This window comes from Strongylocentrotus purpuratus, unplaced genomic scaffold (assembly GCF_000002235.5).
Source record: "Strongylocentrotus purpuratus isolate Spur 01 unplaced genomic scaffold, Spur_5.0 spur5_scaffold_9, whole genome shotgun sequence".
Lineage (NCBI taxonomy): Eukaryota > Metazoa > Echinodermata > Echinoidea > Camarodonta > Strongylocentrotidae > Strongylocentrotus > Strongylocentrotus purpuratus.
This window is the reverse complement of record NW_022145615.1, coordinates 33,738,602-33,753,322: the sequence shown is the minus strand read 5'-3', so window position 1 is coordinate 33,753,322 and position 14,721 is coordinate 33,738,602. Positions and strand designations below refer to the sequence as shown.

The following is a 14,721-nucleotide window of genomic DNA, read 5'->3' as shown; positions in this document are numbered from 1 at the left end:
TGGAGAAATAAAACCTTGCATTATACTACCCCAAAGGGAAATATGTTTGATTGTCTTCACAATATCACATAAGCTGTTTCTACATCCCAAATTTCACAATTTAATGCTAGTAGGACATAGTTGTTAAACCAGTATACACAGTCAAAAGTTTATGCTTGTTGCATAACACTGCCCCTCTACAATGGTGCAACTTGCATGAACAGAACCTTGTACATAAAGCTGAAACATAAACAGTTACAGAAACATATACCCTTCGTCCAGAATTATGTTTGTCACAATAAACCAGATTCTCTATACAAGTAGCTGTAAAATTTGTTGTGAAGAGTAAAATGAACTTTTGTTTAAATTTTGCAATGTTTTCTTTCTTAAAACAAGATCTTAAAACCAGCAAAAATGCCAAAACATGATAACAAAATTTGCACTAATCTGAGAGACCAAAACACAAAAATGTTCCTCACAATTTTGCTGATACAAACACTATTTGAAAGATGGAGAAGAAAAATAATTGATGTGTCTTTTTATTACACAATCTACATAGCAATTAATAAACCCTGCATTGGGTATCCCATTTAGACTTCTGTTAAAACACTGTAAATTGGGGTGAACAGTAAAACCATGTTGAACAGAACAAAGGATGAAAATATTTTTTTTCCCAAAAAAAACAATTTAGGCCCTATTCATATCTTCATCCATCATGAATAAAATATACAATAGGGTCTGAATCATATATTTTCCAAGTTTGGTCTTATTCATCAAGAATTTTTTCTATTCATCCATGTTTATGGTACAAATCTTTTGGTACTTTATACTTGGGTGTACAAAGAATAGAAACTGATATTGTATAACATGCACTGTATGAACCTGTTACATGCTAATGTACTGTTATGTACTATTTACACAAATGATAATAATCTGTTCTTGCATAGCGCATAACACATTATGATAAGACATCCCTATGCGCTTCCAAAGAGCTTTGGAAATTATTACCCTAGCTTCGGCAGCCGTTATCAGCGCACAGTGCATTTCAAGGAATAAATCTACCAGGTACTCATTTACCTCACCTGGGTGGAGTGTGGCAAATGCAGATTAACGTCTTGCCAAAGGACGTTAGTGTTGTGGCAGGGATTCAAACCCCATACCTTGTGGTTCACAGTTCGAAGACTTATCCTCTGGACCACAACACCTCTACTTACTGGTAAGTACTATCTTCTGGACAATAGAATCAAGCAGATTGCTAGAGTATGTAATACGCATAGGCATACACAATTAAAATCCAACTGTTAATGTTATATTAAGAATCACACACACAACACAAAAACAAAACATTAATGTCCAATATGGGAACTTACATTTGACTGTTAAGACTGTCACACACGCCCTTTTCAAATGTCTTGAAGACATAACCTCTATTTTCATACTTTCTTGCTGATTATACTGCCATTATCTTTGAAGATACCCTTATACCTTTTTTTAAATTTTACATGTTGCCATAGAATTTATAATTTTGAATGCAGAATTTTTTTTTCTTTCTTTTAGTCTACTTCTTATACAAAATTTCCACCAGTTTTTTAAAAGTTAACATTGTATTTCAATAACCGTTTTGATTTTTAGTCAACATTTTAATCAAAATTGTAATTCAATATTGGGTCTAAACCAAATCCGATTCCGTTTTTGAAAACCAATCACCGTAAAGCCTTTAAAAATAAATTACATTTCCTAAAGATATATTTTCATTTGCATTGACATGCAACAGTGGCAGCCTTTTCTAGAATAGGGAAATAATCTTGTTCAGCATTTTCTTAAAGGTTGATCCTAACATTTATGGATCCCAAATTGGCAACGCTTCATGTCTACGCAGATCAGCATTGACCCTTGACCTCTTCTCTCAACAGCTTCCAATCATGATTCACAATACTAGTACATAGAGAGAAAGATTAATAGTGTTAAAAAGAATAATTAATCATTTCAATGAAGTACAATGCAATAAAAGATTAAAATTGTCATAATACAAGTATAATGTTAAGATTGCAACTGTCCGCAATTCAGCAACAAGAAACTTTACTTCTCTTCTTCTTCTCCTTTTTTTATGTTTGTTTGAAAGACTAACCGTATATATATGAAGACTTAGTCATTATCATGATCCACTTGTAAATGATATCTACATACATGGCATGTTATTAGGGGAATCCCCTTGCACTCACTTTCTAGGCATCATGCAATAGAATATATTTATACAATTTACATCACTTCAAGACATGCTTAGCTATATACAAGAGAAATGTAGAAAATATATACAAATGACTACTATTAAAAGATTATTAAAACTACGCAAAGCTAGCGATAGCTTTGCTTCATTCATATCAAGTACTACCGACTGGACATGTACAAACTTTGGTTAGATCGTGTACAGAGTAAGAATGTTTTCTTGAAACTTGCTAAATTTGCACACATATATGCTGGGCATATTCAATAAATATATCTGACAACATTCAAGTTTGATGCATAGATGAGAGAGAATAATAAAACAACTCTGATATTTCGACATTTTGATAATAAAGACACGTTTATCTGCAAACGTCCTCACTTATTGGAGTGCATGACTACATTTACAATTTATGATTTATTAAATATCACAATCTCATTTTCTAATCATTTGAAAACTTTACATACCAGTAGCCTACTCACATCAAAAATTACTCCTACATTGTATAGCATTGAGAATCAAAGCCAAACATATTTGTGCTAACATGTCATAAGACTCAGGTTTGGCAGTGAAAAAATAAATCACAAATAATAAATTGTGGTACTAGTTTCTAACCATTTTGACAAATCCTTTATGAACAAATTTAAGTTTAACTCTAGGCAGATGAAAGCATACCAGTGTACACAATTTTTATTCTATCAAAATATATTCTAACTGTGATATCCAAAAATGATACAACCAAAAATCTGCTTTTTTAAAGATTAACTTGTGTATTGAATGAAACCAAAGGTGAATAGATTTTGTTTTTTCCTCAAAATTGTTGATAATTTTTAACGAGATACAATACACAATGTTATATTTTAATGGTATTCTACCCATTTTTTCAATTACAATATCATCAATTTGTTTTCATTATAAATCTTTACATATATGCTTAATAATAACTTCCTCATTCAAATATTGAGCTACATGCACATTAACAATTTCTAATATCCAATTTCTATAGCTTCCAAATAAAGAAAATTATTATAAATGTAACCCAGGAAATATATTTCATAAGAATGCAATAAACTTGATTAAACTACCAGCTTTTATACATTACTTTCTAGAAGACTATGTGATTCATTCAATAATTAAGGCAGATATAGTGTAATACATTTATATTTACATATCGTTACAATTTTTGATATCTTTCATCGAAATGTCTTCAGCAATCAATAAGTTACCATGGCAAACAGCCTTCTATAAAGTATTCAAAAACCTGTGACTCGTCAGTAGACAGTACACATGCATCATTCCCTTTATTTGTATTCACTTCACAGTGTATATCACTCTTGATACATGAATTTGAAAAGAAATATCAAAAGGTTAATGGCTTTGTTTATTAATTATGAGGGTAGGAAAATATGAAAACACTTGAATACAGTTACATTCTCTATATTTCAATTCTCTATATATTCTCTGTAAAGTAATTAAAAGTTGATTTCTTAAATACATTTATTTTTTATTAATTCAAATAAATAAATGAATTTCAGATTCAAAGGTTTGTTCCACTGAAATGTATCTGTAATATTTCATTGGAAATGTAACATGTAACATTTTTATATTTTATCCTCAATGACTCCGGCCATAATATTTTGACATTAACTAAAACCATATTTTGTATCATTTCAAAGCGACCTTCACATATAAATTACAATCTATACACTTAAAAATGGAATGTTTCAGAAAAGATAGCAAAAATATTCACACGAAAGAATTAAAATATAAGAAAAAATAAAACTGCAACAGCACACATTGACGATTTAATACTACAGATATGCTTAAAATATATAAATTGCCAGCAGGCTTTTTAAATAGTCAAACTACATCTCAAAATCTTATTTTATTTTTGCATAACATTTGAATGTTCAAAGCAATTAGTTTGGCAATTACGATCCTCTTCGTCAAGTTACACTAATTTATATTTTGACATTAGAAGGGAATAACATCACTTGATGTTCCGTTGTAGCTTTGATGGTCAGTTTGTCTAGCAAATCAACAGGTCTGTCTTGGACATCTCCCCTTGTTAGCTTAAGGGTCAATTTCATTATCTTCCAAGCAACTGCCACTTCATTTGCAATATGTTTTAATCCTTCAGCTTCTTCAATAATCAAGCTTGTTGTTGGGTAGTCTTCTGGCAATGTCCATTGATGATTTGATGATTTTCACATGATTCCTGTCTTTTATGCAACAATTGTTTGTGATGTCCCCTTTGTTGCATTTCTTAGTAGCATTTCTTGGATGACCTTTCTAGATGATCTTGTATGACCTGAGTGATGCAACAACGACGTATACAACCCAGAGAAGGCAGAGGAAGAGTCCAGTCAGATACTTAGTCAGCTTCTTGCCCCCCAACTCACCTCCAACAATCTAAACGGATGGACAAAAATGAAACAATTGCAATCAAATGATGATAAATAACAGAATGTTCTTTAAAACAGGAAGTATTATGATTTCCATGGTACATGCAGTAGAATCATGTCATTAGGGACTTTTAGATTTGCGTGGACTGATACATGTGACGTCCATTCAAGGCAGTGCATTAAAAGGGCGTCGATCGCATAGACCTATTGTCTTCGTGCGAATCTAAAAGTCCCTATTGCTCAATATCACAGACCCAATACAGGATTATGTATTACATATGAAACACATAACTCATTCATATCATATAACAAATCAAGGTAGGTTTTCTAACATAACTCCATGACATTTTCCTTTTCTTTCTTAGAAAAAGAACATGATAATATAGTTTCCACTCACAAATGATAGGAACCTGCATTCAACATTCACAATCTATAAACAATTGCCCCACAAATAAAACCGGTAATAGTTTCCTTCATCTATAGGCAATACATATTGTTTCCTTGATAAATAAAAGACTGGTGTACTTACATATCTCCTGCCTATAATGATGCATATACAGCATGTACCAACTCCTGTGAAAAGGATAACAGCCAGATCCAGGTTATCTGTTCCCACGTAGTATGGTTGGTCTGAGTTGACGTATAGATACATGACCTTGATGATCCATGGTAGTCCAAGGCCAAGGAATACGTTCACACTGTTACTACCTGTAGTGGGAGAAGAGAAGAGAGTCAATGTTCAGTGTGAACAGGGCCAAAGCATGATGCTAACAAGTGCATGTGAGTTGGTGGGGTGGTCGATCTACACACTACCCTGCCAAGAAACACAGGATCCAGGGTTCAATTGGATTCATGTCTTCCAAATGGTTGCATTATAAGTCATTCCTAGACATAAGCAATCATGCCAAATAAGAAAACCCTTGAAGTCAATAGCTCTAGATCACAACAATTTCAATCCTTGGACTCATGGATCACACAAATTCCTATATTCCTTGCAGTATATGTCAAAATAATATCAACGCTTCAAAACATTCAGGTCAATATGAATGCAGTATGCTAGGAAAGAGGTGCTTTATGCATGAAATGTCACTGATCCATACATTATTATGGTATATTCTTTATTAAAGGGATTTGGGGGGAACTTGGGTATTACTGGACTTTACCTGTGATATTGCCGATGGCAGCATCAGCGTGTTGGTCCTGAATAGCGGCTGTTCTGCTTGCAAACGTGTCTGGTACGCTGGTCCCAAGGGCTATGATTGTAATACCCGCTACACTAGGCTCTATCAATGCAACACAGCTCAGCAACGTAGCAATCTGGCAAGAAAGTATATCAAGTTGATATCTTACCCGTAAAAACATGAATCTCTTTGATAAAGATATAGGTTATTTTCTTATTATAAAAGTGAGAGAAAATTACAGTTTTTTTTATCCTCACTTGGAATAACAATGCAATATTTCATATTTTGTATATATTACAAAGACATAGACTGGTAGAGGAAACTTATATGTTCTCCAATCACCATCTCAATTCCCCTAAACATAGCAAATTTAAGTAACTTTCTGCTTCTATATTTAAATGCATAAGATATTATGAATAATATTTTCACTACGATGCAAATATTGGTGCCACTCCATCATTATCAGCAGTAAATTCTTCTCCAGTTACTGACAAGGTCTGCAGCTCATACGTTGAATTCAGATGTTTATTTACACATTATAAAAAGAAATAATTAACATGCAATTTGGTGAAAGATTATTCAGTATTTCTAAAGAAATATTTACTGTTAATCAAGAAGATGTGAGTCACAGATAGAAATAGAAACATAGAGAAGAGAAGAGGAAGGAAATAAAAAAAATTAAAAATGATCAATTAATACCTGTTCCACCACAGCTGTCAGAGCAAATATGAACAACAGAGATCCGAGGAATGCAGGCCAGCCTCCAAAATAATTCCTGTGAAATAGGAATGAAAAATCATATTCAATCACTCTGAACATGTCAACATATGTCCACAAAATAGACCCAAATCATAAATACAATCAGAGTTATTTTGATGACATGAGTTCATATCCCATCGCTGCCATCATTCAAAGTTGTGTTTTAAAATAATAATATTTATGAAATATTCAATTCATGGTATTTCAAAAGAAATCTGTAAAACTCATCAATTTAATAATAAAAAATATGTCCAAATATCGAAACAACTAATCTCAAAATTATTAAAGATAAAATGCTGCCGCCTTGTAAAATTGTATTGTATAAGATCTACATTGATACAGTACATTCTGAGTATTTCAGAGAAAGGTCATAAGCACATCATACTTCTATTAGGTGTAAATGTGTAGGTCAAGTGCATGCATAGGCATCATAGCAGCATAGGATACACATGAAATATATTTAATTACAGACCACTCACTAATTGTGTTTTTTTCTTTTGTTTCTATTGATGCTGTAAGGAATTGACTTACTTTGGCGGTACCATGGCAAAGATGACCTTCCAGAAGAATGTGATGAAGTGCATGATACAATCCATCTTAGAGGGCGGGACCTCCTTACCATTATCATCAATGTCACCTCCTAGGGTCATTGCACTATGGAGAAATAGGGCAAAGGTCATTAGCATCAACAGTGTCTGGTATTCATAATCATCATCATCGTCATCACTACCAACATCACCATCCTCATAATCATCATCACTACCATCAGCATCACTATTGGGCATCCCTGGACGGTGTGTGTGCTCTATAAGTTTACACTATTATTATTATTATTATTATTATTATTATTATTATTATTATTGTTCTCCTCCTCATCATCGACATCCCAAGTAACATTATCATTACCACCATCATCATGATCACCATCATCATCAGATTCCTCCTCACGACACCATCATCATTAGAACACAAACATGGAACATAATTAAAGGACATCTGGAATGCATAGTCCTAACATCAGTATGCCACTCACTTTTTGATCTGTCCGAACCATGTTTCTGCATCCTCCTCATCTTCAAGAATCTGAGCGACCCTCTCACCAATGTCATCTGCAGTAGATACAAGACAAACAAGGTCAAAGACAAACCCTTGACAGAAAACTTAGAAGAATGGAGCTCCTAGGATCATAGCTCACAGCTTATCTTACACACTCTATGTGTTGGTATCTCACAAAGTGAAGGACACCACTGGTTTTTCAAGTCATATAGCTTCAAAGGAACTTGGGCCAAAAATATGATAGGTGCCCTTCAATGAGGTATAATCACAAATAACTAATGTTCCTGCTACAACAATCTCTGGCTCAACTATTCAAACTCTGAATCACAGCTAGTGAACTCTTTATTCACCATGGATCTAACACCTTGGATTGCCAGATACTGGACATATATAGAAGTGGACTTTGGCAGTCTCCTGTATGATCTACTGGTCAACCAAAGCATGTTGAGAGTCAATGCCTTGATACATTATTATTTCAAGTTCCTGTCAAAATTGATCACTTCATAGATAACTTTCATGCACTTATGTGTGACCTATCAATATTATTCCAATGATTTCCGCATCATTTTGAGACATATTCGGACACCAACAATTTGAAAAGAAATGTTTCTCTTTGTTCTATTGTCTGCTGCGGGCAAACATTATAAATATTATTTAACTCTATTTGAAATGAATGAGTTATCATCCCTCAGGCTCTCGGCATAAGACATGTAAACTGTAGGCATGTTGGAAGAACACTGACCTGGTCTTAAGTTGGCTACAGCTGCACTGTGTTCTCCAAGCTTGGCTCCAATGCTAGGATTCCTTAGAACAATCACAAAGTTCTTCAAACCCTAAACAGAGAAGGACAAAGAGAAAAAATTATTTAAAGTCATCCAAATTTATGAATATTCATGTCCAAATTATCAAACTTCTAAGTAAATTCTGCTAAGGAAATAGCCCCATCTCTCGTCCGATTAGCGACATCAGTAATTCTGTACAAAGTTGGTGAGTACATAATGGGCCATGCTCTGAACTTAAAACATACAGCCTTAAAGACTTCTGGAAAACTTATCTGGCTCTCTATATCAAAGTCATTAAGAACACAAGAAGCATTACCGGTAAGTATATTTATCTCACTAGCCAGTAAAACTGAATCCTATTTTCTCCTTCTGGGCTTTGTCCTATAAAGAGTTGCATCTGATTCAAATTGATTGCAACTTGTCTTGAGAGCACTCGAAAATCTGTACTTGAGAGATGAGAGCTTGTTAGGGGGGATTTTCTTACCACTGATTCCTTATTGACTGGTATCTCAATGGTCTTGCTCTTCTCTTCATGTTTGAAGCACAATGTCCCTGCCATGGACCGGTAGTCAGCTCCACCTTCCAAGTTTACATCTCCCTTGGCATTACCATCCCTGCAGGATTACAAAATGTCATATCAATAAACCTATTCGCTACCACCACATTTTTGGATATGAATGAACTTTCAATCAAGAGTAAATTCTGATCATTCAGGATCGTTCAGATATGATGCAGTAAATAGTAATTGATTTTAAATGTTATGGTTATTGATCTTAAATGTTATAGTAATTGATCTTAATAGTTGAATATAATTTGATTTTGCATCAATACTACCAAGACTGTCACAACCAACCAGTTTGTTGATTATATTTTGCCAAAATCCATTCTTTAATCATTTTGCTCCATTCTACCTATTTCTCTTCCCATTCTTTCTCATTATACACGTACCATCCATCCCTCTCATGATGATATCTGGATATCTATCCAATCGAAATTCTTCATAATAGCATCCCTGAATGTAAGCAATACCTTCATGCTTCTGAGAGCATGCATAAAATGTACACAAATTATATCTATTTTAGGATTCCCTACTCAGCTCTATCTAATGCAACCAGACAATAGTCTCACAAACAGGCATTGTTTGTACACCTTGCTAAAATCAAACAATGATATATTTGCATGATTACTTATCAGAGTTTTATCCAAACTAATTGTGTAGAGAAACCCCCTCCTTGATACAAACACTGCACTGTATTGACACAAAACATCCTTAAGTGGTCGCCATGACGACCCCTCCGAGAGAGCAATCTAGTTATGAAGAGGAACTAGAGAAGGTTTACTGTCTCTAAAGGATGGAATTATTTAATTAGTTGAGTACATTCACCACAACCTTGGAATGTACTTAGGGATACAGGATCTGAGTATATTGGAATCAGGATCCTTTTGTATGCTCCACTTGAATTTAACGAAGAAGAATGGCTTCAACACAAACATTTGTTAATATTCTCTAATCGTTAAGAGTTGACTTCCATTGAAATATTGATATGATTGCCGACGGGGCCTGCATTCTAATTAAAACTACTTGTGATTATTAGATAAGGACAAATCAGCTGCAAACAAAATTGCGAAGTCAGCAAAACAGGAAAAATAATGTCTCCTAAATTGTCCTTATTTGTTTTCTCATCTTTATTACCATCTTGTACTTGTCATACCTGTTCGTTTGGCTCACTATTGTATATTTACAGTATATATAACTTTATTGTATAACTTGTAAACATGATCAGTTTTGGTCCTTGGACCTTTGAATCATGTATATTTATATTGTCTTTTTAAACCGAAATAAATAAATAAATAAATAAAATAAAAATTATAGAGAGTTTGTTTGTTGTTTGTTTTACCTGACGTCTAAGAACTGCTGAGAAAGTATTTTTAATAAGACAAAAAGCAAACAAGGTCCATCTGTGTATAATTCCTGAATGATTAAAGAATATTTTGAGTTCCAGTAATTACATTTTGGAAGAAACTGGCTTGAACATGATTCTGAATTCTTTATCATACAGTAATGTACTAAGACATTTTTCTTACAAAACCTAGGAGTAGGAATAAAGAGGGGACCATTGCCTCCTTAAACCCCTCCCCCCGAAGTATGGCTATGATCAAATACCTGCTACACTAGGCTCTATTAATGCTCAGCAAAGTAGCAATCTGGCAAGAAAGTATAGCAAGTTGATATCTTATCCGTAAAAACATGAATCTGTTTAATGAAGATATCTGAACTTAGCACATGATCCATTGAAAAATCTTTGACTACCGTAATTAACGGTGTATAAACCGCCCTCGTGTATTAACCGCACCCCTCTTTTTCGCCCTTTTTTTATTTGTCGGCAGCAAGCCAGGTCCGTGTTAAAAAACCTATGCGGGAAGGCCTTTCATTTAACTGCGAGGTGCAGCTGAATGTGTAAGATCATTAATGTAAATTAAAAAACAGGAGAGGACCTACTGACTAGGATAGAACCTTGTGGTACGCCGTGTAATAGAAGAAATATTGGAGGAATTATTATTATAAACTACATATTGAGATCTATCAGAAAGATTACTTTCAAACCAAGATGACAAAAAAATTTGAGTGTTGTTCTAGTTTCCGAGTTGTGAGTCAACACACAGATTACTGAGCTGGGAGACATTGCCAGGCATAGCACCAGGTGGAGGGGCATAAATCGAAACTTTAATTTTATTTTTTTGTGTGTACCATGTATAATACGAACCCCCGACTTTGAATCTCTTTGGCGGCAAAAAAGTGTGGTTAAAAAAACGTTAATTACGGTATGCTTTTGGTGGTGCCCATGTATGATGAATGTGAGTGTTTGAAATGTTTATTATGACAATGGCAGCTGAAAGGACTTACATGGTAGCATACTGAAGGGTGACAGTTCCATCAAATCCTTTGGATCTTGTAACAGTCGTCATCACTACACCCATCTCAAGATCAGCTGTGTAGTTTGGTGAATCAAAGGTGAACTCACCAGGAACTGGGATAAAAAAGGATAAAAATAATTAATTAATATGAGTCAAAAGTCTTTATATTCAATATGGCCTATATTAACATCTACTTAGTAGTTAAAGTGACAACTAACACCATCATCATCACCATTGTGACCATCATGACTATAAACATCTTTTCCATCATCCCTACAACCATTATTATCAGGGTTGATGGTGAGCACTAAAAAAAATAGGTTTCTTTTTTTCTCAACCCCCCCCCCCCCCCCCCCCCCCCTCCTTGAGTAAAAAAAAAAAAGATCGGGGGGAAAAATGGCATCTAACAACATTCCCCCCTTTTGAGTAAGAAAATTGGGGAAAAATAGGGTGGAAAAGGGAAAATAAGGGGAGGGGGGAGGTAAAATAGGGAAAAATCGCTAAGAAAAAAAAGAAAAAAAAAATTGGGTAAAAAATTTGGGGAAAATCAAATCAAATCGGGAAACCAATTTAAATCGGGTAATTATCAGGCCTGTATTATTATTCATCATCATTATGATATTACTTACCATCATCATCAATGATTGTCACCCTGGTCACACTGGGATCCCCCAATGCACCCCCTCCCTCGGGACATTTGAGGATGATATAGAAATCCATGTTGGCCTCGTACTGGGTGTCGTTGATGATGGGGACGGTGATTGTCTTCCTCCATTCTGTCTCGGTGAAAACCTGAGAGAATTTGAGAAATTGAGAGTAAAGCATGTGAATACAAAGCAATAAAGACATCAAATGGATCTATTCAGTGACAAATATATTGGTTTTACCAAATTTGCAACAAATAAACACGATAATTATTGATCTTGTTCTAATATGACTTTGATCTAATTGTAATACATGTCATGATTCTTTTTTTTACATATTTTTACATTTTACAAAAGAATATTACATTCCATCTGAGTTTGACAGATATTATGAAATTCATCCCAACTATTAAACAGAAAAGATATGAACTTTTGGTGTTACAGGGAAATTGCAAAATAAAACAGAACATTACTTTATAAGCTATATGAATGTTATCTTTAAATATTTAAGCAGATAATTAATATCATACCAGTTTTCCCTGTGCATGAGTGAATTCAGTGCCCTGTTTGGCGGTTCCATCTCTTGTCTCGTATGTCACATAGACGGTACCCTTGATACAATCATCATAGGCTTCGCTACGGCTGATTTCATCCACGATCTCATGGTTATGACCGGCTCTACCATTCTCCTACAAAGTGATCAAAAGCAGAAAATAATATCAATATTTTTACAAAGTCATGAACATACATAAATTAACACCTATTAATATAATGAATTCATTCCAGTACAATGAAGATTATCATCAATATAAAACCCGGTCTCACTCTAAATTCCATTATTCCTTAGCACTCAGTCAGTCAACTCTCAATTCTTTAAAAATAATATGTTGGACCTTGTATCTGGAATAATCTCCCTTCTTGTGTAAATTCCTCCTCAAATGTTACTTCATTTAAAACTTAACTCAAGTGTTTAATAATAAGGCTAGTTATGCCAAATAATCTTGAGAAATATCTGTTTAATTTAGGTTAATTGATTACCATTACCTTTCATGTCTGTACCTTTCCTATTGCACTTTTGTATATATTTATCATGTATTTCATCTTTTGCACAAGCTGTGCCTTGAGCATTTGATTGTCAAGTGGATTTGGTGCCATACAAATCTTATGTATTATTATTATTATTATTACATTCCTCTAACACTTATTGACACTGTTTGTCATAGATTCGAAGACTTGCACAGTACAATCTGAAAACATTGAATCCAATAACTAGTATTACTAATTGATTATAGGTAGAACATAAGAAGTTAGATCATATAAACATACCTGAGTGAGCTGGCGAGTTCTTCTCCTGTAATGAAATGAATGGATACAAAAAGAACAGGAAGGGTTCATTAAGTGGATTTCATATGCAAAAAATCATATTATAATGTGTATACTGCTTTGTACCTGCCAAATAATTGTATATATCATATTTATCAGTCATATTGTTTTTAATATGTGTATTTTCTAAAGGTACTTATACATTTTGTTAGAATTTATAATATATTTCTATGATTGAATACAAAAGTAAATCTCCAATCAAGAGAAACAAAATTTAAATTGAATTGAATTGATAAAATCTAAGGAACATTATGCCACAATAGTAATACCAAACAAGAATCTGATAACAATTATTGGTACTATTTAATTCCAGTCAGCCCATAGACATGATATAACATTTCTGAAATAATCAATTATCTTTGGATAACTGAAATATATTACACATGTCTTCAAATTATCCTTAAATATGAAAAGTTCACATATACTTGTAGGCCTAAATCTCCAAATACCACACCGCTAAACAGACGATTTACAAGAAATATTTCTTCTTCAACAAGAATGTCTGCAACATCATGTACCAGATTTGTTCATAAATTTGACATTACTTTTAACTTTTAACTTGTCTTTCATCCACGGATATACATGTGTTGTACTTTATTATATGGATAATGTTATCCTACAAAAAAAAACCTGCCAGTCACCATGTTACATAATGGTTGCTGTCAAGAACTGGTAGCAAGAAGGAAGAAAAGGGGCTCAGATATTGATTTTGACGAGCACTGCCGAAAGGGGAAAGGGAATTCATTATCGGTATAGATTTTTCCCTGGGGCTATTTACCATTTACTCACAACTACTCCATTCTTCTTTTGTAAGAACTTTGTCGAACATCGAATAAGAGGCAGGATAATAGGGAGGGAGGTCATTGGAAGCTCCCCCCTCCTCCCACCCTTCCCTCCCTCACTTCCTTCCCACTTTGATACCAACTTCAATCATTTGTAGAGTTGGGGAATGAATAAGTAATATATGTAAAGCAGTTCCAATCAACAGATAAAGTCAACAAATTATTGACTTGAAAACTCCATCGGCAAGTTGTAATTTGTTCATTTCAAATTTCATATACTCATATTAAGTGGATCACGTAAAAGTGAAATAGATTACTGAAAACTGACATTAAACTTAACCAAGGAAGAAAAAAAACCTAATATAATTGTTACTGTGGAATTACTTCCCTAGAAAGATTATTAGATATAGACATGCTTTAATTTAAAATGTCAGTCATTCCAAATTCTCTGACAGCTTTTAGTAAACAAATCCCATTTCCATGACAACCATGCCGTACATATGAAATGGGTTTTAGATGAGAAATGATATTTTTTGTCTAGCTTTACTTAAATATCCAGGTTGAATCTAAGTGCATCATGACGATGCTTTTATTTCCTCCTTCCCCTGTG

General features: G+C 33.9%; 1 protein-coding gene across 5 annotated transcripts in view; it reads right to left on the bottom strand.

Annotated features, from left to right (window-relative positions):
- Window positions 1-1,530: 1,530 nt before the first annotated feature.
- LOC577006 (sodium/calcium exchanger 2) overlaps window positions 1,531-14,721 on the bottom strand; it is an 84,886-nt gene continuing 71,695 nt past the window's right edge. For all 5 annotated transcript variants that reach the window (XM_011685576.2, XM_030976843.1, XM_030976844.1 and 2 more), the window contains 12 exons: window positions 13,273-13,297; window positions 12,477-12,635; window positions 11,932-12,094; window positions 11,292-11,415; window positions 8,871-9,000; window positions 8,347-8,437; window positions 7,582-7,657; window positions 7,080-7,202; window positions 6,489-6,564; window positions 5,772-5,925; window positions 5,138-5,316; window positions 1,531-4,615 (listed from right to left, as the gene is read on the bottom strand). In XM_011685576.2, the coding sequence (XP_011683878.2) occupies window positions 4,496-4,615; window positions 5,138-5,316; window positions 5,772-5,925; window positions 6,489-6,564; window positions 7,080-7,202; window positions 7,582-7,657; window positions 8,347-8,437; window positions 8,871-9,000; window positions 11,292-11,415; window positions 11,932-12,094; window positions 12,477-12,635; window positions 13,273-13,297 (1,420 nt within the window). In that variant the 3' untranslated portion in view covers window positions 1,531-4,495. The remainder of the gene's footprint in view (window positions 4,616-5,137; window positions 5,317-5,771; window positions 5,926-6,488; window positions 6,565-7,079; window positions 7,203-7,581; window positions 7,658-8,346; window positions 8,438-8,870; window positions 9,001-11,291; window positions 11,416-11,931; window positions 12,095-12,476; window positions 12,636-13,272; window positions 13,298-14,721) is intronic.